General features: G+C 41.6%; 1 protein-coding gene across 1 annotated transcript in view; it reads left to right on the forward strand.

Annotated features, from left to right (window-relative positions):
* hmcn1 (hemicentin 1) overlaps positions 1-27518 on the forward strand; it is a gene marked incomplete at its 5' end in the record, with an annotated part of 95381 nt that overhangs the window by 16716 nt on the left and 51147 nt on the right. The window contains 19 exons of the mRNA XM_079638911.1: positions 560-731; positions 835-941; positions 2960-3080; positions 3680-3943; positions 4069-4213; positions 4793-4914; positions 6614-6883; positions 12093-12234; positions 12318-12445; positions 12653-12766; positions 12870-13028; positions 13757-13951; positions 14311-14406; positions 16320-16447; positions 16565-16709; positions 20867-20979; positions 21355-21514; positions 21695-21863; positions 25582-25709. Coding sequence (XP_079495037.1) covers positions 560-731; positions 835-941; positions 2960-3080; positions 3680-3943; positions 4069-4213; positions 4793-4914; positions 6614-6883; positions 12093-12234; positions 12318-12445; positions 12653-12766; positions 12870-13028; positions 13757-13951; positions 14311-14406; positions 16320-16447; positions 16565-16709; positions 20867-20979; positions 21355-21514; positions 21695-21863; positions 25582-25709 — 2878 coding nt within the window. The remainder of the gene's footprint in view (positions 1-559; positions 732-834; positions 942-2959; positions 3081-3679; positions 3944-4068; positions 4214-4792; positions 4915-6613; positions 6884-12092; positions 12235-12317; positions 12446-12652; positions 12767-12869; positions 13029-13756; positions 13952-14310; positions 14407-16319; positions 16448-16564; positions 16710-20866; positions 20980-21354; positions 21515-21694; positions 21864-25581; positions 25710-27518) is intronic.

A 27518-nucleotide genomic window follows, 5' to 3' on the forward strand; every position in this document is an offset into this window, starting at 1 on the left:
AAGATAATAGAGGTGCTTGAGGTCCAGTGATGCAGTATGCTCATGGATGAAGGCTTTACTTCATTTGAGCATGGTAACATGAACATAAGTCCAGGATACTGTTTTATAGTTCTCTGAAAACCAAGGATTTATAAGTTTGCTCTTTTTTGATGTTCCAAAAAATTCCTATCAATCCTCTTATGCGGTCAAGATGGTGCTTTTTGACATTAGAATCAAACACAAACTGAAATATTTGAGAAGACATAAAATACTTTATTTGGAGTTATAATTCCAAAAGCACTACTTCTCAAAATGTACTGTCATTTTGAAATCTCTAAAATCCTAGACCTTTGCAATAGAGCTTAAATGGATAGTTAACATTTACTCACCCTCAATTTGATCCAAATCTGTATATATATTTATAATGATAAAAAAAATCTATATTATATACAATATACAAATTATCTGATGTACAGACCCCCTCTTAAGTGGTCCTTGTCCAATAATCATAGAAACATCGAAGTTATAAGCCATCTATAAACGTCATCAAACTCATTTTTAAAAAATCTTTTCACTGCAGGTGTTGAAATGGGTAGAGGAGGCAGTGCAGTCCTCTAAGGTTCACTTGCTCTCGACTGATCACCAAAACGGGCTTGCTAACACCTGGCAGATCCCCTTTGACCCTAGCCTGAAGGAAGTGACTGTTGCTTTAAGCGGCCCTGCACCGAACATCGAAATCCGAAATTCTCAGGGTAAGGAGAATATCTTTGTCCTCTGTCTGTTTAGAGCCTTCCCAGAACCAACACATAGTGTAGAGTGACGAAGAACTGAAGCATGGACTTCTTGTGCTCCTAGGAAAACTTATCGGGATGAAGGAAGGTCTGTCTGAGCTCCTTCACATCCCAAACTCTGCCAAAGTCCTCAACCTCAAAGACCCAGCGCCAGGAATGTGGACCATAAAGGTGATGAACTGGTTTATCGCAGACTAAGGTGCACATACACATTTGAAGGGTCTTTTGTGTCATTGTAGATGATTTAGCTGTAACGGGTGGTTTTCCAGAAAGGTAAAGTTATTGCTTTAGTCTGTTTTATCTCCTCAGAATAAGAACAGATTGCAGATTGATGGATAGGTACTGAAGGCCAAGGTTGTGCGGTGAAGTCATTTATGTCGTTGCTCTACACATGTTGTAGAATCTGTTGTATGGGCCTTTGATTAGCCCACTGGGTAGTGGGTTGCTTCAGGGTACACAAAGTCCCAAAGGGCCAGTGAAATGAAACGACAACATTTTTGCCTGATTGATTTGTGCCCTGTGGCTCGTGTACACATAAGGGAACTTCTCAAAGGCTGCTCGATCTGCGGGATGGCTGTTCTTTAAATTTGGAGAGCTTGGTGATTTATGTGCAGAGGAATGTAAAGAGAGACCATGTCATCCTCAATTTACTTTAGCGCTGAAGAGAGGGGTGAGATCTTTGTCTGGCATGATCCGTGCAGAGTCCACCCTATATCTGTTAGTTTATTTTCTTCTTCCGCACGACCTCTTCTCATCCCTCCCTTCACAAGTCATGTAAATAGTATGTGTGCTGAAATTGGCTCTCTTAGCCCGTGATCTGTCCTGTGACAAACAGGTTTGGTTCAGCTATGCTCAGATAAAATGGAGTGTGAAAATGTATGTAGTTTACACATTCAAAAGTTTGAGGCCACTACAATTTTTTTTATAGCTGCTGCGTTCATTTTATTTTAAAAAATGGCACAATTTGCAATCCTGTATGTAATGCAAAACGTATATTTTTATATGGACTGTAACTTTAATGGGTTTACTGAAAGTTAAAGAGAATTGTAGTCCCTTACATCATTCCCGGAAAAGGCATTGCTATGTTCAGAGGAGGTTATGTTTGATAACCCCTTGTCACCTGAGTATGAAGTTTATTTATACTTTGGCTATTTAAATTGTTCTGTTGCATGTCGATATAATAAAATAAAAAACAATGTCCAAAGATCCCCTAATGCTTCTCTTTTCCATATATTCTCCATCTTATTAAAGCTTTTGTATCATTAACGTGATCACTTTTAATACCTTCCTGACCTTCAGTGTATTTATAAACATAAATGCTCGGACAGCCTATCTCTCACAAGAACATGAGCTGAAATAGAAAAATCCCTTCTTGTATTTATTTCCCCCAGAACAACTTTAATTAATGTGTTTAAATAATGTCAATGTTTGTCAGAAAGCATGCAGATTGTGGCCACCATCTCTGAGTGTTTCCATGTTTTGGTGGCGTCTGACGTGGTGTTCTGCCTCAGGGTTGTTTTAGGTTGGATTAGTAAATGTTTGGCCTGAATTTCACTTGGCAGGACTAATTCAAGACAGGCTTTAAAAACAGGATGGATGGATATAATTTAATCTTAATCTTCTGTAAATTGCTCTGCGAAGGCCTTCCCTTGAATCTCTTGAATGCCCCTTTATCCCCATATCCCATGTCTTTCCTTCTCTCTCCTCCACATCTCTCAGAGGAATCTTTCAGGATCTTCTCCTCATCATTCTTGGCGTCATATCATGCAGTGCTTCATGGCCCATGGTAATTCTTTAGGATGGTTGTAATTTCAAAAGAATGCAAGCAGAGGATGGGTTGCCATGGCTCGCCCTGGAGCAGTGAGCTGCAGACAACATCAAGCGTACGCCAGACCCTCAGCACCAAAACAGTCATAAAGGGCAGCACGGAACAGCAGGGATCATGTTTAAATGACTCGGACTGCTCCATCTGCCAAAAGTGAAGAAAGAGAGTCATTCTTAATGTTCAAGAATTTTAAGCGTGCTGTATCTGCGGATCTTGAGCCGACTGTCAACATAAATTAGTTTTGTTGTGCTTCTTCCATATGAAAAACAAATTATATCATTACAATTGAATGCTGTTATCTTAACAAATACAAATAACTTTTCTATTTGTTTACTTCTTTGTGGTGTTGTCAATTTGACCTCAGACGTCCAGTGAGGGCAGACACTCAGTCCGTATATCAGGCCTCAGCACCATCGATTTCCGAGCAGGCTTTTCCCGAAAACAAACGTTGGACTTCAAAATGACATCCAGCAGGCCAGTCCAAGGTGAGTTATTTAAAGGTTAGTTAAAAGTGTTTGAAGTCATAGAAAGTACACAACCATTCAATAGTTTTTTAATGATATTTTTTTTAATGTTTGTGAAAGAACTCTTTTGGCTCACCTAGGCTGCATTTATTTGATCACAAATACAGTAAATATGTGATATTGTGAAATATTATTGCAGTTTAAATTAGTTAACTATTTTAATGTTTTAAATTAAAAAATGTCAACAATCATTCCTCCAGTCTTCAGTGTCACATAATTCTTCAGAAATAATTTGTATATGCTAATTTGGTGCTCAAGAAACATTTCTTATTATTATCAATGTTGAAAACAGTTGTTCTTATAATTCTTTTGGAAACTATTATTACCCTTTTTTTCAGGATTCTTTTTTTAATTAGAAATAGACATTTTGTAACATTATAAAAGTCTTTACTTTGATCGTCCTTCTTGCTGTATATAGAGTATTGATTTCTTTAAAAAAAAAAAATAGTTTGGACCACACACGCTGTCAAATTTATGAGGTCAACATAGTGGCTGTGTACTTGAGCATTTAAAACATGTTTTGGTTAACCTTTCTAACCTCTGCACTCTTTCACACACAGGAATCCCTACCTTCATCCTGCTAAACACCACTGGTCTTTCCCCTCCTGCTCGTGCTGACCGCCTGGAACTCTTGAGCATCACTGGTGATGTAATGAAGACGCTGCCCATTCGCTACTTCCCTGAGCGACGCCCTTATGGCATTTGGAACATCACAGAATTTGTTCCACCCAAAGAGGCCTTTTTTCTTAGAGTCACTGGCTATGACAGTGATGGCTTCCTCTTTCAGAGAGTGTCCAGTGTCTCCTACTCCAGCATTGTGCCAGGTCAGATTTGTGTAGACGCATACCACCACAAGATATTCAATCCAAGTATCATATTGGTAGTTTTCCCTATATTTTACTGTCTGTGTTACTAGTGTGTTTTTTTTTTCTTCATTTTTTTTTTTTAGATGCGCCCAAAGTTAGCATGCCCTCTCACACTCCGGGTTACTACCTGCAGAAGGGGGCTATTACGTGTTCTGTGGATAGCCTGATCCCCTATACTTTACGTTTCACTAGGGAGGGACTACGTGTAGGTGTGGACCAACTTTTCAGGTAATGCTAATTAATGGTAGATGGGTAGTTGACATGTTGTGCAAAGTGACATGCTCTACTGTTCAAATGTTTGGAGTTGGTAAGATTTTTTTTAAAAATGTTTTTGAAAGAAGTTTCTTATGCTTTTATTTTAAAATAAGAAAAACAGTATAAAAAAGTCATGTGAAATATTATTACAATTTAAAATATCTGTTTTCTATCTTAATACACTTTAAAGTACATTTAATTCCTGTATTGGCAAAGTTGAATTTTAAGCAGCCATTATTCCAATATTTAGTGTCACATGTTCCTTTAGATCTAAATTAATACCGTTTTTTTATAGGAAGAAACCTTGACTAACATTATTAGTGGAAAAAATGCTACATAAATGTAGAAATGGCTTTCAAATGACAGTGTTGTAGTCCCAGTGAACTTTAGAGTTACTTGGTTACTGGGTCACTTAGCAGGCGCTTTTAATCCTGTGCTCAAGGGCCCAGTGCTGATGGTCTAATCATTTAAATCTTTGTAGTTTATGTCTTTGGGTGTTTATTTGGGAAGGGATTTATTTTATATGGCTTTACATATTCGTTATCTTTTTAGGGAGTCTGCCAATGCATCATGGGGAATCGCTCAGGTGTCCTTGAAGGACGAGGGCTTTTATGAGTGCATCGCCATCAGCAGTGCCGGAACAGGACGGGCTCAAACCTTTCTTGATGTTTCTGGTTAGAATGTCACCTTTCATTTTTAATTACATTATATAGCCTGTTATTATCAGTAACATTAACAGACACGATGAGGTATACACTATAACAAAGTTGAACATGAATCATTCAATGTTTGCAAAGATTCAGGGAGATGCCCACCATTAGGAGAGCACTGAAGCATGCTGCCTTTGCTAAACTCTGTGCATGACTGGCATTTTCAACCTTATACACTGCTGCGTAATAGATAACATATGAGGAATACATATGAGGCAAATTATTGAGATGTCCCACATCTGACATGCCTAGAAGCTCTCTCTCTCATATTTTCTCATGAGTCCACTTACGTGTGTGTGAGTTCAATTCACCTAGCCAGAATCCCAATGTGATCCACTCAGATTTAAGTGTTGTTCCAAAAATCTGCCCTCATTTCACCCAAAATGGAGAGAGCACTGGATTCCTCAGATGAAATGGCCCATTATAATCTTTGGTTTACTTCATGCTCTGTGTAACACATGTGTTGCCCATGAACAATCTCATGCATGCGAGTGAGTGGGTATGTGTTCAAGATATTATATTTGCAATTCAGTTTTGTGATGCTAGTTGCACAAAAAATGACACAAGTTCAGCTTTAATGTTTTTGATAAAAGTTATTTGCACTTTAGCAGTAAAGATTAATATACATTTAAACTCCTAACAAGTCTAAATTCATGTCTGTTTACAGTATACAATCCTTTGCTACCTAGACAGCATTTTTGGGCATGCAAATGCGACTCTTAAAGTATGTATAGCGCTTTGTGTACACAAAAATATTTCTGCTTTTCCATAATTGTCAACTACTGTCAGAAAGTGAATTTTCATTTTCATTCAGCTCGTCTGCCAGTTTTTCAGACAAATCGTATTTGAATATCGCACTGAATTTCATGCTCAAAAAATCTGCTAATGTCCTTGTGTCACTGCAATCAGATTTTGTACTTGGAAGACGGATTAGATTGATATTACTGTTCATTTCAATGCAAGAGATATATTTCAATGTCTGGTTTTGTGATGAACAAGGACTGCAAAAATAAACAGGACTGTATCCTCATGGCATTGTGGCGTTGTTGGAAACCTGACACCACACTGTCCCCGACAGTGCTTACACAAACTCCTTGCACAAATACCCTCACTTCCTGTCTTCCGGCTCCTCTCTGCGGCCGTGGCTTTATGGTGAGATACAGCCTTAATAACACCCAGGGTTACCGTGGAATCTGGGAATCTGACATTCCCCTTCAGCTGGAATGATCACCTAGAAGTCCCGTTTTCTTATAGGTTCATTGTTGACCAAAGGTTTATCAAGACAGACATGTCTCCTTTTCCCTGTCCCATTTTCTGAGCTGTTTCCCCGACTGTGCTGTCGCTGGGCCAGTGACACGATTAGCAGGAGTGACAGAGAAAACCTCCCTTATGAAATTTATGTGTCTTCCTGTATAAATTCCCCACTTATGCCCTAATCCACACATCTGTCAACACCCTCCCCGTTTCCCTTCACATTTCAGACTCATTGCACAAACTGTCAGATCTGCTGAGTTCACAGACATCCAAAGACCTTATGAGAACTCAGAGAGGTCTGGAAAATAATTAGTGAATGTGAATGGATTCAAATTAGGCTGTTGAATTCAATTGCTCCAGGATAAAGAGATTGATAATCACATTTCCTTGACTCATTGTGTCTGTGCAGAGCCTCCTCCTGCTATCACAGTGCCCTCCAATGTGACAGCGTATCCTGGTGCAAATGTCGTTCTGACATGCCTGGTCACCAGCACGGTGCACTTTAACCTGACTTGGCAGAGAGGGGGCGTGGATGCAAAATTGGACCATCGCATACATATCACCGCCAACCTGTCCTTGGCAATCCACCGAGTCACTCCTGATGATGTCGGCTGGTACACCTGCATCGCAGCCAATGAGGGTGGAGTCTCCGCTTCTCGTGTGTACCTCAATGTGCAAGGTAAGTGTGTTTGTGTTTTTGTTAAAGCAAAAAGCCACAAAAGATTGATCATTACAACAGTTTTACTTCTTGCATATTCGGTCTGCCAATGCAATCATATAATTAACTTTTTGCTCATTTTACTTCAATTCTAGTTATTATTTTAATACATGCCTAGAAAAAGCAAATCCCACTGGGCTTTTGGCAGGTCACTCTCCCGCTTCTCTCTAACACAAGATCTGTTTTCACTGCATCCTTTCTGTAGTATTTCACTGCAATATTTTATAGCACTTGTGAAAGTGATTTATGCTGGGCTTGCTCACTGTTTGCGATCCTGCAGTTTCCATTGAAACAGGCTCTGCGCCCCTTTCTTACACAGAATTAAGAAAACTTCCTCTGACAGTATACAACGCTGGCAGATCACTTTGCTTTCTCTCACTGGGTAAAATAACCTTTTCGCACAAAAGAAGAATGACAAATTAGATCACAAATGAAAAGAGAAATGGCCTTTTTAACAGAACAGAATTTAAGTGTAATAGTTTGTTCACAGAGAACGCATTTTTGCATTCCACTGTGCTGCTTTTACTTTGTTTTTCTGTGTAAGCATACTGTAGACAGATAAGTTTGACTGATGCGCTCACCTCGCGTCTTTTGCAGCATCTCGCACATGACAGCGTTCTTAATACAATTTTTTTTTTTACAATTTGTGTTCTGTCTGAATGGCCCCTAAAAAACATTTCATAACACCCAACCATTGATTTGATTTGAAAGTATGTGGTTTGGAGGTAATATTGATGGATAGATGTGACTTGAGATTGCCTTTTATGATGATTAAATGTGTCAAGCCCCTTAGGGCCGGGTTTGAGTTTTATTAGCAGGAGAGCGGGAGTGACATTAACTGTATAATTTTACCTCATTGTTGAGTGATGAGTCTCTTAGTTTTCCACAACATTCTTTCCCAAGACCTGAGGAACGGGTTTTCCCTGCATCACACTTTAATTCTCTTTGGCTTTGTCTCAGTTTCTGCTCTCTCTCTCTCTCTCTCTCTCTCTCTCTCTCTCTCTCTCTCTCTCTCTCTCTCTCTCTCTCTCTCTCTCTCTCTCTCTCTCTCTCTCTCTCTCTCTCTCTCGCTCTCTCTCTCTGTTTCTTTCTTTCTCTCTCTTTTTTTCTGCCTCAGTATAATTTTTTGTCTTTATCTCTCGAAATTCAATATTTACGATTCAAGAAGCTTTATTGACATAGTAAAAAATGCTTTGCTTGGCCAAATCACATGGAATACACATACATATACACACCATTTAAAAATAATAATTTAATTACATTTAAATTAAATAGAAATAATAACGTTAGCTTTAATTTTGTGTTATAATATTTATAGAAATATTTCTGTTTCTCTCTGCCTCCTTGTCCCCGTCTATCAGTCCCTGCTTCCTTTTCCCCTACCCTCTATTTTTGTGTTGCTGCTACACTTTAAGCCACTTCGTAGTTTTTTTGTGTCAGTGTGGCTTTTTAAACAGCTGTCACTGTTGGACTGTGTGTGTGTGTGTGTGTGTGTGTGTGTGTGTGTGTGTGTGTGTGTGTGTGTGTGTGTGTGTAATCACCACCTGCTGGGATTCCTGTGCTGTCCTAGTCATTAGGAGCCCTTTGAAGTGGGACTGCTGACATAGTGATACCTGGCCAGTCCGCAGAGTCATCTGCCCTAATCCTTTACACAACGTTACTTTGACCTGTACTGTCCACACACACCGTTTACAATCCCAGTCCCAGTCAGATATGCATCTGTGTTTACAGGGTCCAGAGACCCAAAGAATATTTAGCCATTTAATATTGGGTATTCCAACTACTTTTGCTATTTACATTGCCATGAAGTATGAAGTTACAGTTTGAACATTTTGCAGTAAATATGTGTTAATGTCTAAACAAATATTTTGATATTAACTGCAGTTACACTGTACTTAAGTGTGCAGATAGATCTTGCTGCCACAGGATTTGCATACTAAAAATGTGTTTTAATCTGCATACAGTAGACATTTAATTTACAAAAACATAGTAACTGTTTGAATTACAGTAGCCTCAGGCAAAAATAGCGTAGATGACGAGGTGTTAGTGATGCTTAGCGTCAGTGAGTTGTTAACATTTGGCCTTTAGGCAGACCAAGTCTATTAGAGTACAATTTAGTGACTAAGACTTGGGATAATTACAGCTTTACTACTAGACATAAAGTAACCTCTCAATGGCAATGCTTTAACTGCCTGAGCATGCAATACACAATGGCTCTCCCTTGCACAATAGACTCTTTTTGTCTGCCAGGTCTCGTTTTGGGTCCACTTTAATCATGACAAAATGGGGTTCTGGAAATTACATCACTCATCCCTGTCAAGCTTTCCATTTGAAATACAGTAGAAGACCTGTAAATCTCTGTTACAATATTTTGCAATGTTAACCACCATATTACTTACTTGTAGCAGTGATTTGCTCTGTTCCAAAAACCTAGTGATCTGCCTACAGAAGCAGCGTTTTATCCTGTTTATCCACGTTTACACTACAACCATGTACTAAAAACGGAAACGGTTTTCCTTTACGTTTTTGAAAAGTTTAGCGTGACGACAACATTGTCAAACCGATCCACGAAAATTACAAAAAATTGTGTATTATGCATGCTAGGCCAGTAGTTGGCGATGTCACTTTGTAAAGAAACACTACATGCTTATTGACTGAACACATAATACTCATGCGCATGACGTTCACAAATTCGCATTCTTGTAGTTTACAGGCGATAACGGTATTGTTCTCAAAAACTTGCACTTTGAAACCCGTTTTCAAAAGTTTGTGTTTTCAGGCCCCCAAAACTCCTTTGTTGTGGAAATGAAAGGCCAAAATATAAGAATGTTCAGTTTTTTGTGTAAACACCCCTTAAATTATCTCATTATAGCTAAGATACCTGATATTCTAAGGCAGCGTTGCATGTATTCTTCACAGAGAATACAATACCAGACTGCACTGTGTCAAGGTCAGTAGGTAGAAGACCAAAGGTCCAATCCAATGTAGAAGACAAGGTGAAAGAAAGAGATAAACAATTTTTTATCAATATAGCCTAGGGTTAGCCTATACCTTTCAAAAGTTTGTGGTTAGTAAGATTTTTTTATGTTTGAAAGTGTCTTATAAAAATTATGTGCTATGTTTTTTTTATGCTTGTTGCCATATTGCAGCATTACTGTATCTTAGCAACATGCTGACGCCAAACTCTATTGAAATCAGTTATAAGTCTAGTCTCCCCTGCTCTATTTGAATGAGACGCAGAGTAGCTGTCTATGTAGAGCATTTCAGTTCCATTTCACTTATGCTGTTTCATTTCTGTTAGCTAGTTTAGGCAGATCACTAGGTTTCTGCCAATTATGTCACATCCTGTTCTGTTGGCATATGGGACAGGCAGAGACTGGAGGTCAGAGAACAGTAGAGACATGCATCAGATTGGCTTCAGCAGTGAGAAAACATTCTCATTCAGCAGGGGCTGCACATCATGAATTGATCAAGAGCATGCCTCTGCTTCAGCAGCTCAGAGAATCTGGAACCAATAATCCCACTTTAGTGTTTCTGTAAAAAAGAAGAAATGATAGGAGAATTGCTGTGAAATATGTTTGGCTGGCTTCAGAATCATATCATGGCTGTAAAGCAGGAAAGGGTACTGTGGAGACCACATGTGAACATTACTTAGATGCAGTTATGTTCTTTACTAACACATATCTATAGTTAATATTGTACTAATGAATATATATTTGTTGGTGAATGTAATTATGTTCTAAATATTTTCTAAATGTCTGTAAATCTCATCCAACTGTTTGATAAGTCATAATTTATTATTCATAATACATTTACTTTAGTACAGTAATCAATCTTTTTCACTCCAAGAATTGTTCACATCAATTTTCGAAAGCCCCATGACTTAAATTTGTATTGTTTTACTGGATAGAGATAAAGCATAAGGATCTTTTTTTTACAAATGTTTTTATAATTTCCACACGATCAAATATTTTAGAGCTTTGCAGAGAAGTTAACTAGAGAAGTGTATATTCATTATAAAAATCCTCTTGGATGTATACAATTTTAATAACTTGCAAGACCTTTTCTGGTCTAGAATCACTTTTAAAAGGTTTTAAAAGTGTTCTTTAAAAGTGTTCTCCTGTTCTTTAAAGACAAAAAAAAAACAATTGAAAAATCCACTTTTTTAAAAATTATTTTAAATTATTTAGCCCACTTTGAAGTTTTCTGAGGGCCCCTAGTCGACCCCGGCCCCCTGGTTGAGAACCACTGCTTTTAGTAAATTTAAGCTGTGCTTGTTTGTGGTATTGATAAGGTGTTGCCAGCAGTTTCTAAGGTGTTGTGAGTGGATTTTAGTGTGTTTCTATGCAGTTGCTAGGGTTTTCTGGCTCTTAGATATGGCTCAGGTAAGTCTGTCTGTCTTTTTATGAACCATTTTATCCAACATCCCTTTTTGCAAAACTCTAAAAATGAACCTATATACAATTCACTGCAGTTTCCTGCTGAAATGAACACTAGTGGCAGTAAAACACTAACAACTTTTATTCCTTTTCACACAAATTATGATTAATAAAGACTTATTTTCACACGGTTCTTTGCACAATATTGTGTTATTATGACCTCAAAACACTTTTACCAAAGCTCATGACTTCTAAAGCAAAACATTGTGATGATGTTTGCATCACATAACCAGCTCAATATGTTTAGCTCTTCAAATCTTGCTCGCTGGCTCACCTGATGCAGGATTACACTTGTGATGCAGGATTACACTTGTGATGCAGAGCTCTCGAGTACGATTCACGGTAAAAGAGATCAAAGACTTGAAGAAGCAATCTAAAATGGTATGGTTGCTTCAGCAAAGGCATTTTTCAGTTAAGTTTAAGGTAGGGTTTAGTGTAGGTGGTATGTTATTTTTAAATGCGATCGAGCATTAGCCTTTTAGTGCCACTTACCGCCGGACGTTTCATTTCCGAACTGCCACGATAAATACATCAACCAACGTGACAAAACGTTGCCAGATTCACATTCATCTGTTTCGGATAAAATTGAACATGCTTTTAGCTCACTGGACATTTCACTTCTAAAGTGTCCTGAAAAGTGCAAGAAGCAACTAAGTTTCATTTGGCAGAACTTGTCTTAGAAACATTTGGTTATGTTATCAAACATCATGATCACCTCATTTTCATACTAGAGCCACCAGTGGTGACGGTTGACCCTCGGAATCAGACGTTCCGCACCAGTCAGGAAGTTTGGATCAGGTGTTCAGCCAAAGGCTACCCCTCACCCATGGTGGTGTGGATACACAATGATATGTTCATTATGGGCTCCAGCAGGTAACAAATACATGTCTTACTTTTGTCTCTATTTGTTAGCCTTTACTGTAGTGTTCCTAGCTTGTTGTGCTTTACCCACCCAGGCACAGAATGACCACTGATGGCACACTGGTCATCAGGAACACGGGGCCAAAGGATGCTGGGACATACGGATGCTTGGCGAGTAATGTGGCAGGAACTGACACTCAAACTGCTTTTGTCAGCTACGTCGGTCAGTAAAGAGATAAATTGTGCAACACCACTAAATGAAAACAAAAAATCCCAAACCAAAGGTCTAAAATGTCATTTGGGTTTTTTTTTTTTTACTGTTAAACTTCTCACAACTCTAAATAAGTGAGACATTTGACTCATTCAGTCCCACCCTATGGTTATACTCTAGTCTTTAATTAAGTTTCCTGTGATCTTTTCCCCTCTGTAGAGTCTCCACAGGTGACAGTCCCTCACTCCGACCTGCTGATTGGTCTAGGACAAACAACCATTATGGAGTGCAGGGTCACGGGAGTTCCACATCCTGACGTCCTGTGGTACAAAGGTCAGCTAGTGTCCTCCTAAACTTTTGGTCATCCTACTGTCATTTATGCACACCTTCTGTTTTGGCACTGTCAGCCCTAATGTACTGTATGTTTGATCTTCAGGTGACATGCAGCTGAAGCCATCTGCAGTTTTAAGTATGGACCCTCAGCGCGGCACTCTGAGTATTCAGCAGACTCTGGACACACATACAGGAGAGTACACATGTGTGGCGGTAAACTCAGCTGGATCTGCACAGGGGTACATCACGCTGGATGTGGGATGTAAGGCTATATTACACACCTTTTATTCGAATTAGGGTTCCCCCACCTCCAAAATCTTCTGATTAAATTACATGCCAATTCCAGTAATCATTTAAGATGTACAGTGTCATATACCTTGTGTTTGACTGAGACATTTAGCTGAACTCATATAGATGGAGGGTGAACCAACTCCAGGGTAAGGCTAAGGAGATGTGCTACCCCACATTTAGATACATTTCCTTGAAATATACTTTCTAGTTATGTGGCACCGCACAACCTATACTTTTTTTTGTTATGATGAGAGGATTTGCCAACGTGCAGAACTTCAACTCGCCACTGGACAAAAACATAGTGGATAAACTTAAACACCTCTGATTGGCCATTGTGTTCAAGAAGTCAACAGATATGTTTGTGATTGGCTACATTGGTCAATGCTGCAAAACCTTTTGACGCTTTCCAGAGCACAAACACAGAAACGCAGCAAATTGTTTGGCAAATCTATTTCGCCAGTAAGCTATTATTACGGAGAAAGCTAACTCTTGACCAGGAGTTATGGGTAGCTTTTCCCTCTAAAAGCAATCAAAAGCAGCAGCAGGCAGTGGTTTGAGTAAGAAAATAAAAGGGGACTCCTATTTATGGCTGACGTCTTTTAACTGTCTATTGAAGACCCCTACTGTATATATGAATGAATCAAACTACTGTTTTGTTCTTTTATTAAAAGCTTTCAATCTTTTAACTGTATTCCACAGCTACTCCTCAGTTCACACAAAAACCATCAGATATGTCTGCTGATATCGGCACGAACATCACCTTGCCGTGTCATGCAAGAGGCCACCCAGAACCTCAGCTCTCCTGGAGACGAGATGACAATGTCTCACTCTTCTCTCAGCACCGCGGTCCCAGTACTGTCACTAAAAAAATTGATGGGGGCCTTTTCATCACCAGTCAGTCCTTCTCTTTTCCTTTTCTCTCTCTCTTGACATGAGTTTCTATCAACAAATAACTACTATTATTCTTCATGTTCATTTATTTAACACAAGGATTTTTAAAATAAATTCAGCACATTTTTTTTTTCATTTAATGATTTATTTTTGTATATATTTATTTGTTTATAAAATTGATGACTGAAGAAAGAATATTCAGAATTGGATGCTTTTAAACTGAAAATATATTTTTGGTCTGTTAAATTCAGTTACATTTCCTAATATTTACTTTTCATAATTTATAAGAAGATCCAAGTAGTGTTTTAATTAATTTTACAAATTGCTAAGGTTCATATGATTTTCTGTCCTTTGCCTTTTAGACCTCTGGGTAGAGGATGAGACCACCTATGTGTGTGAAGCTCAAAACCACTTTGGCAAAATCCAGGCCAAGGCCAAAGTCACTGTCACTGGACTCGGTATGACATCTGAAATAACTCTTCAGTCGTAACTGCAGCATATGTTTCATGTTTATGCTGATCCTTCTGTCAGCAGCTCACTTGAAGGAAGAAGCTGTTGTGGGATATTAATTGTTTTGCTATTCCTTTATCTTAGTCACATGCACATTTTCTTGGCCTGAGGCCCGTAAGCTTTAGTTTGCGATGTTTGGGTCCATATGATTTTACAGTAAAAGGCTCAGGGGTACATGTGTTTCTGGTTAAGAGAGAAAAGATGCAATAATAGAAGGCCAATACCAGACTTAGTTCAAATTCATTCTCTGTGGCGAGGGCTATACCGCACCAGATGTGAACACTAAAACATCCATCATTGAATTGCAGTGTGTATACATTTGTTATTAGATTACTTTTGTGTATTTGTTCAGTTATATTGTAGATGCTAGATGGGAGTGTATTTACATGTGCGTGGCAGCAGAGCTTTTGAGAGTATAGTGGGCATGTGTCAGCTTTGCCAATAGAGAATCAAAGGAATTCAGGCATCCTTTAATACTTTTGTCTTTGATCAAAGCGCTGGAAACCCAGCAGTTGCTTACATTTCTGGCATCTGCATAAAATGCCCTTATTTACATGCATCTAAGAAAATGGCTTATTCCAATGTTTTTGAAGAAAGCAGCATTTTGAACATCATTTCATCATATGGGCTGATTTAAGCCTGATTTTAGCTCAGATTAGTAAAACATAGGACCCCCTGCTCTTATACATTATTTGAGTACATGTTGGTGAACTTTAGTAGGTTTAATAAATAATCCTAATGTGTATATTACAAGAGAAGGCATTTTCGATCAATACTTGACTTATAAAAAGACTGTAGGTCTTCTAATGATAAGTATCATACCAAAACTTCATCAAGGGTCAGCTGGTTTTGTCATGTTGAAGAACACTATGAGAGATCAGAAGTGTCTATTGTGTAAACGTATCTCTGTGTGTGAGGGAGTGACTGCGTTTTTGTGGTCCTGTAAAAACAACATAACATGGAGTTGAAGCTAAAGGTCACTAATGAGGTCTCACAGCATGTCTCAGCCGTCCCATAATTCTCCTCTGCCGAGCCCTAATATCCTGTGACACTTTCTATATGTATTCCAAGGTATCCATGGAAATTTAACAAGCAAAACAACAGAGGTGCGGCCAGTCCACTGAGTTTTCAGTGCCGTTGTTTCCAGTGGAGACTTAACCATACTCTGTCTGATTGAATTAGGAAAATCACATTTAATACGATCAGGTTTATTTTTAAAAAACACCTTGCTCTTCATGAGGATAAATCCTAGGATGCATAATACCTCAGGTTTTGGTGTAATGGTTAATTATTGTCAGTGTGGTATGTGTAGCAGGTAAACTTTTTGAAACTACCCTATTGAAACTATCTGTAGCATTCTTATATACACTACCGTTGAAAAGTTTGGGATTGGTAGTATTTTTTTTATGTGTTGTAAGAAGTCTCTTATACTCACTAAAACTGCATTTATTTGATCAAAAATACAGTAAAACAAATGTGAAATAACTGCTTTAATGTATTTTAAAATGTAATTCATTTTCAGCAGATTTACTCCGGTCTTCAGTCACATGATCTTTCAAATATGCTGATTTGGTGGTTAACATTACTATTATCAATGTTGAAAACAGTAGCTTCATTTTTTTATGTGGACACCATGATAATTTTTTAAGGATTTATTGATGAATAAAAAAGTTCAAAAAGACATTACAAATGTCTTCACTGCCACTTTAATCAATTTAATGCAGCCTTTTTGAATAAGAGTATTAATTTCTTAAAAAAAAAAAATCTTACCCACCCCAAACTGTTGAATGTATTTGTGTATCTGTAATACTTCCATAATACTGTATATATTACCATCCTAATATGTGTATTTTGTGTGCAGTGTCTCCTTTGATAGCTCTGAGTCCCACAGTGGTCAGTGTGATAGAGGACCAGCAGGTCACACTCCCCTGTGTCGTACTAGCTGGAAACCCCCTTCCTGAGAGACACTGGCTACATGACAATGGCTTGGTGAGTTAACACATGTGCACACACATAGGCCCTGAAGTCTTTGCATTTCATGTAGTCATTAAATATTTTTAGTCACAATTATTAAACGTGATTTAAATGTGTGCTTGTGTGTGTCAGGTTACATCAAGTCCATATGTGACCGTGAGACGTGATGGTAGTCTACATATAGAACGGGTCAGTCAGCAGGATGGGGGGCAATACACCTGTTTGGCCGAAAACGTGGTGGGATCTAGCAACCGCACCACCATACTCAACGTCTACGGTAAGACGTAAAACAAATACACAAATAATGAAATACACTACCATTCAAAGGTTTGGGGTCAATAACATTGATCAAAGTGACAGTAAAGACATTTATAATGTTACAAAATAATTATAATAATGCTGAAAATAAATACTGTTCTTTTGAACATTCTATTCTCAAGGAATACTGAAAAAAATTGTATCACGGTTTCCACAAATATATCAAATATTTAATCAGATCTATGCTTTAAAGGACAATGCTGTCACGGGTATGGTGCGGATGAAGACAGGCAGACGGGTACAATACTCCAAAACAAACTTTTACTAGAATAAACTTACAAAAAGCTGGTACAGGCTGAAGGGTAACACTCAAACACAGCAACATAAACATTGACCGACAACTGAAAGGTGAAAGACAGGAACTTAAATACACAGAGGATGACGAGGGTACAACAGGTGATGACAATGAAGGATGATTAACTGATTAACTAGACAGGTGATGAAAATGAACTAATGATGATGAAGAAAACAAACAGAAAGTCCATGATAAACGTGACATAACGCCCCCCTTCAACAAGGCGCGACCTCGCGCCGTAGAACAACAAAGGGGTGGGGGGGTGGGCGCCCTGGAGGCTGATGAAGGGGTGGCCGATCTGGAGCAGGAAGCCTCCAGGGCGGAGCAGGCCTTTCTGGCGGCCAGGGCGGAGCAGGACGTGCAGGCGGCCAGGGCGGAGCAGGACGTGCAGGCGGCCAGGGCGGAGCAGGACGTGCAGGCGGCCAGGGCGGAGCAGGACGTGCAGGCGGCCAGGGCGGAGCAGGACGTGCAGGCGGCCAGGACCCTTCGGGCGGCCATGGCGGTGTGGACCCTTCGGGCGGCCATGGCGGTGTGGACCCTTCGGGCGGCCATGGCGGTGTGGACCCTTCGGGCGACCATGGCGGTGTGGACCCTTCGGGTGGCCATGGGAACCGTGTCGGAAGGGCCTCCACGATCCCCTCAGAGGACTTATTGCCCCCCCCCAAAATTTTCTTGGGGAGGTCAGCACTGGACTGGACCAGCGGCGAAGAGGGCTCTGAGCTGACCGGGGCCAGCGGCGAAGGCGGTCCTGGGCTGGACTGGACCAGCGGCGAAGAGGGCTCTGAGCTGACCGGGGCCAGCGGCGAAGAGGGCTCTGAGCTGACCGGGGCCAGCGGCGAAGGCGGTCCTGGGCTGGACGGGACCAGCGGTGCAGGAAGCTCTGGGCTGGACGGGACCAGCGGTGCAGGAAGCTCTGGGCTGGACGGGACCAGCGGTGCAGGAAGCTCTGGGCTGGACGGGACCAGCGGTGCAGGAAGCTCTGGGCTGGACGGGACCAGCGGTGCAGGAAGCTCTGGGCTGGACGGGACCAGCGGTGCAGGAAGCTCTGGGCTGGACGGGACCAGCGGTGCAGGAAGCTCTGGGCTGGACGGGACCAGCGGTGCAGGAAGCTCTGGGCTGGACGGGACCAGCGGTGCAGGAAGCTCTGGGCTGGACGGGACCAGCGGTGCAGGAAGCTCTGGGCTGGACGGGACCAGCGGTGCAGGAAGCTCTGGGCTGGACGGGACCAGCGGTGCAGGAAGCTCTGGGCTGGACGGGACCAGCGGTGCAGGAAGCTCTGGGCTGGACGGGACCAGCGGTGCAGGAAGCTCTGGGCTGGACGGGACCAGCGGTGCAGGAAGCTCTGGGCTGGACGGGACCAGCGGTGCAGGAAGCTCTGGGCTGGACGGGACCAGCGGTGCAGGAAGCTCTGGGCTGGACGGGACCAGCGGTGCAGGAAGCTCTGGGCTGGACGGGACCAGCGGTGCAGGAAGCTCTGGGCTGGACGGGACCAGCGGTGCAGGAAGCTCTGGGCTGGACGGGACCAGCGGTGCAGGAAGCTCCGGGCTGGACGGGACCAGCGGTGCAGGAAGCTCCGGGCTGGACGGGACCAGCGGTGCAGGAAGCTCCGGGCTGGACGGGACCAGCGGTGCAGGAAGCTCTGGGCTGGACGGGACCAGCGGTGCAGGAAGCTCTGGGCTGGACGGGACCAGCGGTGCAGGAAGCTCTGGGCTGGACGGGACCAGCGGTGCAGGAAGCTCTGGGCTGGACGGGACCAGCGGTGCAGGAAGCTCTGGGCTGGACGGGACCAGCGGTGCAGGAAGCTCTGGGCTGGACGGGACCAGCGGTGCAGGAAGCTCTGGGCTGGACGGGACCAGCGGTGCAGGAAGCTCTGGGCTGGACGGGACCAGCGGTGCAGGAAGCTCTGGGCTGGACGGGACCAGCGGTGCAGGAAGCTCTGGGCTGGACGGGACCAGCGGTGCAGGAAGCTCTGGGCTGGACGGGACCAGCGGTGCAGGAAGCTCTGGGCTGGACGGGACCAGCGGTGCAGGAAGCTCTGGGCTGGACGGGACCAGCGGTGCAGGAAGCTCTGGGCTGGACGGGACCAGCGGTGCAGGAAGCTCTGGGCTGGACGGGACCAGCGGTGCAGGAAGCTCTGGAGTTGGACGGGACCAGCGGTGCAGGAAGCTCTGGAGTTGGACGGGACCAGCGGTGCAGGAAGCTCTGGAGTTGGACGGGACCAGCGGTGCAGGAAGCTCTGGGCTGGACGGGACCAGCGGTGCAGGAAGCTCTGGAGTTGGACGGGACCAGCGGTGCAGGAAGCTCTGGAGTTGGACGGGACCAGCGGTGCAGGAAGCTCTGGGCTGGACGGGACCAGCGGTGCAGGAAGCTCTGGGCTGGACGGGACCAGCGGTGCAGGAAGCTCTGGGCTGGACGGGACCAGCGGTGCAGGAAGCTCTGGGCTGGACGGGACCAGCGGTGCAGGAAGCTCTGGGCTGGACGGGACCAGCGGTGCAGGAAGCTCTGGGCTGGACGGGACCAGCGGTGCAGGAAGCTCTGGGCTGGACGGGACCAGCGGTGCAGGAAGCTCTGGGCTGGACGGGACCAGCGGTGCAGGAAGCTCTGGGCTGGACGGGACCAGCGGTGCAGGAAGCTCTGGGCTGGACGGGACCAGCGGTGCAGGAAGCTCTGGGCTGGACGGGACCAGCGGTGCAGGAAGCTCTGGGCTGGACGGGACCAGCGGTGCAGGAAGCTCTGGGCTGGACGGGACCAGCGGTGCAGGAAGCTCTGGAGTTGGACGGGACCAGCGGTGCAGGAAGCTCTGGAGTTGGAGTGGGGCTGGTGGCATCATCGACGGTGAAGGATGATCCGTTATTCCATAATACCCACTCCACATAGGCAGCAAAGTTCTCCCGAGGCCCATCTCCGGGCAGGCGTGCTTTGGCCTCAGCGTTGAGGCCTGCCCGGAAGAACATACAGAGGCTGATATCATCATAATGTACCAAAGGTACCAAGTCCAAATACCTCTGTGTGTGGGCCTCGAGAGACTGATCCTCCTGGGAAAGGAGAAGGATCTGGACGGCTGGAAGATCCATACTGTCTTGGTCGGTCAATCTGTCACGGGTATGGTGCGGATGAAGACAGGCAGACGGGTACAATACTCCAAAACAAACTTTTACTAGAATAAACTTACAAAAAGCTGGTACAGGCTGAAGGGTAACACTCAAACACAGCAACATAAACATTGACCGACAACTGAAAGGTGAAAGACAGGAACTTAAATACACAGAGGATGACGAGGGTACAACAGGTGATGACAATGAAGGATGATTAACTGATTAACTAGACAGGTGATGAAAATGAACTAATGATGATGAAGAAAACAAACAGAAAGTCCATGATAAACGTGACAAATGCAGAATCATGCCTGTTGTAAAATATTTATTTTCTGTGGATCCAGACCACTGTGGCATAGCCCAGTCTTCTGCTTCCTCCCTTCCATGACTGTATATAATAAGACTTTATTTCCCTCTGCTCCACAAAAGATGCCTTCATCATTCATTCATTTGAGAATTAAAAACAGAACCAGCAGTGTGAGCAGAGCACTTCTGCAGAGAAATAACAGAGCCAAAAACTCTCATTTTTCGAACGCAATCACTCTTAAGGAAGCAGTCTACATTCACTTATGGAAAGTCTGAGTCTACATTATTAGATGATAGAGTGCATGGCCTGTACAGTATCCTAAAAACTGTTAAAATACCTTCTGTGCAGTGTTGCACAGGTTAGGTTTTTTCTAAATCCCTCATCATACTAAACCAAGTGTTTCTACATTTTCTCTCCAGTGATGCCCACTATTCAACATGGCCCTCAAGTATTCAGCACCATTGAAGGGACGCCCATTTCTCTGCCATGTCGTGCACATGGAGTCCCCAAACCAGATATCACTTGGTCAAAGGTACATGTGTCTCATTTCTGTTTCTCTCTCTTTTCTCTCACACAAACACATGCTCAATTAGGACAGATTTGGACAGAAAATACACTTTTTTTAGGGTACTGACTTTTGATGAAATGTTTTTTGCTTAGGGTTTTAATTTTTAATTGTAATAAATAAATAAAAAATATTTACCATAATAATGTTAGTGATTGTTTTTCTTTCAAAATCCTAAAATTGCTGACCATATTATTTTGTTAGGTGCTCATTTGATATTTTGACTTCTCAAATTTTACATGTACATACAAAACCACTAAAATTGTAGGTCAGTCTCACTATTTCAGCCTTACATTGCACCTGTATGTTGCTATAAAATGAATGTGTGCTGATGTTTTTCAGCGAGGGGAGATGCTGGATATGACTGGCAGTGTGTTTTCTCTGTTTGAGGATGGCAGTCTTCACATTGTCTCCCCCAGTGGTGAAGAGTCTGGCGAGTTTGTGTGCACAGCCACGAATGCTGCTGGATACAGCTCCAGAAAGGTCCAGCTCACCGTCTACGGTTAGAGCAGCTTGTTCTACTTACTTGTCTGATCAATTTTACTGGTCCTCCGAGGTTCTGTGATACTGTAAAATGTCTAATGTTTTCTTCAGCTTTGTTTGTTTCCTGTGTATTACTTTGGTGCATCCTCCAATCTCACCCTGTTGTACTTGCATACTGTATGTCTTTGTAAATGTGTAGTGAAGCCCAGGCCGAGCGGTGTAGAGATGCAGAATAACTCAGACAAGCTGTTGGAGATGTCGGTAACAGTGGGTGAAGATGTCACACTACCATGTGAGGTGGAGAGCATACCTCCTCCCATCATCACCTGGGCCAAAGACAAGCAGCTCATCTCCCCCTTCTCTCCCAGGTATCAATTTTGCTTATGTCTCTGTGTTTCTTCACAGATTTCAGGAAGAACATTTCAAGGTATATGTGAAAAATACACAAATACTTGGGATCTTATTTATAAAGAAATGAGTAGGATGTCAATATACAATAATTTTCTGATTGTTACAGTACTAATCATAATTTATGAAATGTCCATATGCATGGACATTTTTCCTAAATTATTAATAAATAGTCTTCAAAAATATATAAAGTCTTACAGAAATTCAAAATCGGATCATACATAATCTAAATATGACCACACATAATCTAAATATGACCACACATAATCTAAATATGACCACATTCTAAGCATTCAAATTCTCTTATGGATGCAAACAGTCAATCATTTATTGCTTAGACTACTGTTCAAACGTTTGGGGTCTGTAAGATTTTTATTAAAGATATTAATACTTACTCAGCAAGGTTGCATTAAATTGACCAAAAGTCACTGTAAAGACTTTAACATTGTTTTTTTATTAAAAACTGTTCAACACAAATATTAATCAGCAATGTTTTTCAACATTGATAACAATAAGAACTGTTTCTTGCATTTCTTATAATGACAACATACACTTATGAGCAAAAACATTATGAACAGTCACAGGTGAATGTCGTTGATCATCTCCTAACAAGGCCACATATTAAGGTCTAGGTACTGCAGGTTAGATGGTAAGCACACAATCAGTTCCCATTATCAACGATGCAGGAGAAATGGACAGAAATAAAGATCTGAGCGACTTTGACAAGGAACAAATAGTTAGGGCAAGGGGACTGGGTCAAAGTACCTCTGTGTTAGGGCTGCACGATATTGGAAAAAAATTACATTGCGATATTTTTTTCCCCAACGATATATATTGCGATATTGAGAGCCATAACTCCAGTCTAAAGACAATAATTACCATTCCATGATATTAATAATTTCACTAATAAGCAAGCTTCATTGCAAGTGACAAAAAGGTCACTTAATATTTTATTCCAAAATTAGAACATTTCTGTAAACACAAAGCAGAACACATTTTTAAATAAAACAGCAGCTTTACACCAACCCCCTGATTGGTTTACAACAATATAACTTAAATATATTTTTTATAAAACAACTTAAGCATTTTGGTTCACAATCTTTTAAGTCAACTTTTCTTAGCCAAAGTAAAACAGTGTTGGTGTTGGTCATCATAATCATATGAAATAAACAAAATGATATAAAACTTTAATATATTTTGTATTAAATCTTCTAAACAGATTAGAGAACATGTTTCTGTAAACAGAAAAGCCGAACACATTTAAACAGCAGCTTTACCGCCTCTGTCAGCGTCACCACTCCCACCACGCGCATCAAGAGCTGAGGGAGCACCAAAAAAATAGCCTAATGAAAAATCAATAAATCTAATGCCGATATTATTATAGATACAGACCTCCCAAGTCTACCGGAAGTTCCGGGAGTCTCCCGCATATTGATAGCGGCTCACTAATGGCCCGCGAATTAGTTAAAATCTCCGGAATCTAGAGCGAGCGCGCCCGCGAGACAGAGACTGTGCTCAAAACCGCGCAGCGCGTGTACGGCAGAGAGGCAGAGAGGGAGAGAAAGCAATTAAGAGACCGCGCGCGTGCCTCATGAAGCGCGTAATATCTCCCGCTGGTGCTGCTGTGCTACTACCCTTCACATCGCATGTTCCGACGATGTGACTATCGCTCACTCGCACATCGCGATGTCGATGTTAAAATCGAATATCGTTCAGCCCTACTCTGTGTGTATTGTTGTGTGTTGCTCCTTGTCACCAGTGGGGAGAATTTACCAACAGTGGTCGAGGAGGGACAAACCATAAACCAATGACAGTGTGTTGGGCGCCCAAGACTCATCGATGCACAAGAGCAACGAAGGCTATCCTGTCTGGTCCGACCCGACAGAAGGTCTACTGTGGCACATGTCACACAAAATTTGAATGATGGTTATAGGATAAATGTGTCACAACACAACAGTGCATCACATTCTGCTGCATATCAAAGTGCCTATTATGCCACCATTGAAAGCACCTACACTGGACATGCAGAACTTGACCTTGGAGCAGCGGAAGGTCGCCTGGTCCGATGAGTCCTGTTTTCTTTTACATCATGACCATCTACATGTGCGCAGTTTACCTGGGGAAGTGATGGCACCAGTATGCTCTGTGGGACTAGGACGGATGAAGGAGTGTGAATCTCTGGGCAATGTTCTGCTGGAAAACCCTGTGTCCGGTCATTCGCGTGGACGTAAATTTGACACGTGCCATCTGCCTATACATTGTTGCAGAACAGGCAAATCCCTTCATTTTTTTAAATATTTTTTTTTACCTTTATTTAACCAGGTAGGCACATAGAGGACTCATTCTCATTAAAAACGGCGACCTGGCCAAGATAAAGCGTCATGGTGCAAATAACATAAGTTACACATAAAAGACAAGACAGTGTAGTACAGGTTACAAATAGTTGTTCAGGCGAAGCACATCATACAAAAATAAATCAAAATACAATAACTAGACAATTCCTAGGAATCAGTGCTTAAGAACGTACTAGGTAAGTAAACGATATAAAAATAAAGTGCAGTTTGCATTAATAACAAGTAACAATGCAGAGAGAGAAAATTATAAATAATAATTGCTCTAGTTTACACAGGAGAAAAATGATGACAATGATTCATGACAATGGTGTTCCCTGGTGGAAGGGTCCTCTTTCAGCAGGCTGCCTATAACTGCACATATTGTTCAAGAATGTTCTACGGTACATGATGAAGAGGTCAAGGTGTTGCTCTGGCCTCCAAATTCCCCAGATCTCAATCCAATCTCAATCTGTGGATGTGCTGGACCGAATCTGCTGCTAACATCTTGGTGCCAGATACCACAGGACACCTTCATGGGACTTGTAGAGTCCATGCCTAATCGATGAGAGAACCAACTGCATATTATGCAGGTGGTCATAATGTTTTGGCTCATCAGTGGATGTTTCAGCATATCAGAATGATTATGTGACACTAAAGACTGGAGTAATGGGTGCTGAAAATTCAGCTTCAGCATCACAGGAAAAAAAAATACATTTTGAAATATGTAAAGTAGAAAACAGTTGTTTTAAATTGTTATAATATTTCACAATATTACTGGTTTTATTGTATTTTTATCAAATAAATGCAGCATTGATGAGCATAAGAGACTTCTTTCAAAAATATGGAAAAAAATCATACTTCATACTTTTGAATGGAATAATTCAGTCTGGTCAGTTATTCACACTTGCATCATTAGAAGTCATCAGACAGAAAATGAAGTCACCGTGCATGATGTATGCACAAAAAAGCTTGTATGCATTGTTTTTCAGTTGGTGTACGGAATCAAATCTCACCGTGCATACATTTTATAAATAAGACTCTTGTATCCTATTTTTAAACACTATAAATATTGTATGCAGGTAGCTTGCTTTTCTCTGCATTGTTTTTCAAGTGCTGATGTTTACTTTACAGCCTAGAGGCAGAAAGACTGCGGTCAGATAAAAATTACACAGTAATTAAACTCTCCTTTTTCAGCTTAACATGAAAGTAAACAGAGGTATAATTTCGGAAGCTTCTCTGTAAACTGGGAGCACCTGTGTGGTTTTACACACAGTATGCTAAAGAACAGTTAGTCTCACATTTTAGCCTCTTCTCCTCCTTTCAAATGTAACCTCTTCTCTCATAGACACATTCAGCTGCCATCAGGCTCCTTGAGGATCACAGAAACACGTGTGACTGACAGTGGCATGTACCGATGTGTGGCTACAAACATAGCTGGAAACTTCACTCAGACAGTCAAACTCAGCGTTCTGGGTAAGAGAAAGAGAACACATTTATTTACTTGGATGCTCTCACAATTTATGCTTGCAATTGACATGTGTTTATCAAAGCAACAACAGTTTTATGTCATGCCATATAAGTTCTTATGAGCACACACCAGCCCGGAGGTGTTAAAAAGCAGGTCTCATCTGTTTAAATGAATCACTTTGCCACATTGGTCTTGCGGTGACATCAGGCTTCAATCAGTCTTATTTTTTTAATATACATCATGAGTTGATATCAAGTGCTCTGTTCGTACCCACAACTATAAAATACATTTTGACTGAAAACCGTGTGTAAAACAATGCTGCACGAGCATCATTAAATGACAAAAAAATTATTGTGTATTTGATAGTCAATTACACATCACACACCACATTCATCTCGGTAAGTACTTCCATGTGTTTATGTTTTACACATGCCAGTGTGCATTTTCCCAGAACATTCCCAAAATGTGCCATATCTGAGCACTTTTGTAATTAGTTTTTTCCTCAGTGTAGTCCATGCTAAGATAAGTACCATTTACTAAGTACCATTTTTATCATATATGACACAAACTAGAGTTTAAACATACATTTTACATGTTTGAAATACGATTTTTGGATTTCAGGTACTAGCTTTTTTACATTTGCGACATGACATGACTATGTTGTGAAACAGTGCTTGAAGTGGGGAAAAAAAAGTGTCGGTACTCCCTGGCCAGTGTGTGTCCCTCGGTGCATGTCCGAATTTTGTCTGTAGCTTTGTAAATAAGCGAGTTGAGACACTCACATGTGGTATTCACTATATGCTGAATAATGAAGTAGTGATTGAGCAAACAGCTTCAAACACAGCATGACTGTATAAATAGTAAATGCAGCAAGTTCCTGTCTCTCCTCTGTTTAAACAAATGATGTAACTCCTCAGAGGGGTAATTGATAATGGTAGAATCTTTAGTTTTGTTTCATTCCTACTGACCGCCAGAGGCAGTATAAACTAGTGGATTACCACAGCGCCGGCCAGATACTGTTCAAGAGAATATACCAACAAAGTCGTGTTCAACGTATGTTGAACCCTGGTGTGTTATATATTCTCGCCATGTTTGGAACAAGGTTGAATTTTGATAAGTGATATTCACGCTGTCAAGTGCAGCTTACAAGACCAGCGAGATACTGTCCTGAATAGCTACTTCAGCGCACTTTCAAACCATTTTTAGCAGATTTTGAATATTTCGCCAGCGTTTGGGGAATTTTTCCTTTGATTTGAGTTTTTTTTTCGTCTGTAACACTGTGCCTTTCTGTGCTATCCGGCGGATGTTTTTTGGCAATTTTTTTCCCCACTGACTTGTCAGCTGTGTCCTTTTAATCTTCTCCGGTACAATGGTCATGTTTGGGCCTTCAAAATCTGAGAAAGGCTCTCTCAGACCTGTGTCTGCACTGCAGTCTTATGCCCATTTCAGATCGATAGCTCTGGCTTGTGAGTGTCAACCTGAAAGATGCATACTTTCATTTCCCGATTGTTGTTCATTACAGAAACTTACTGCGTTTCAGTTTCCTGAGTCAAACCTACCAGTTCAAGGTTCCACCTTTTGAGCTGTCCTTTGCTCCTCACGTTTTTACAAGATATGTGTATGCAGCTCTGTCTCTACAACTCACTCACAAGAACCTGACATGGTGTCAGCTGCAACTCACTTCTCTGAGGGCGGCTCATATTTCAGGAGCATGCAACTAGATTATGGATGCTCTTTCCAGGGATCGACTACATCCAGGAGAATGGAGGCTTCATCCGGATGTAGTGCAGGAGATCTGGCTATGGTTTGGAAGA

This window comes from Phoxinus phoxinus, assembly GCF_949152265.1.
Source record: "Phoxinus phoxinus genome assembly, chromosome: 16".
Classification (NCBI taxonomy): Eukaryota; Metazoa; Chordata; class Actinopteri; order Cypriniformes; family Leuciscidae; genus Phoxinus; species Phoxinus phoxinus.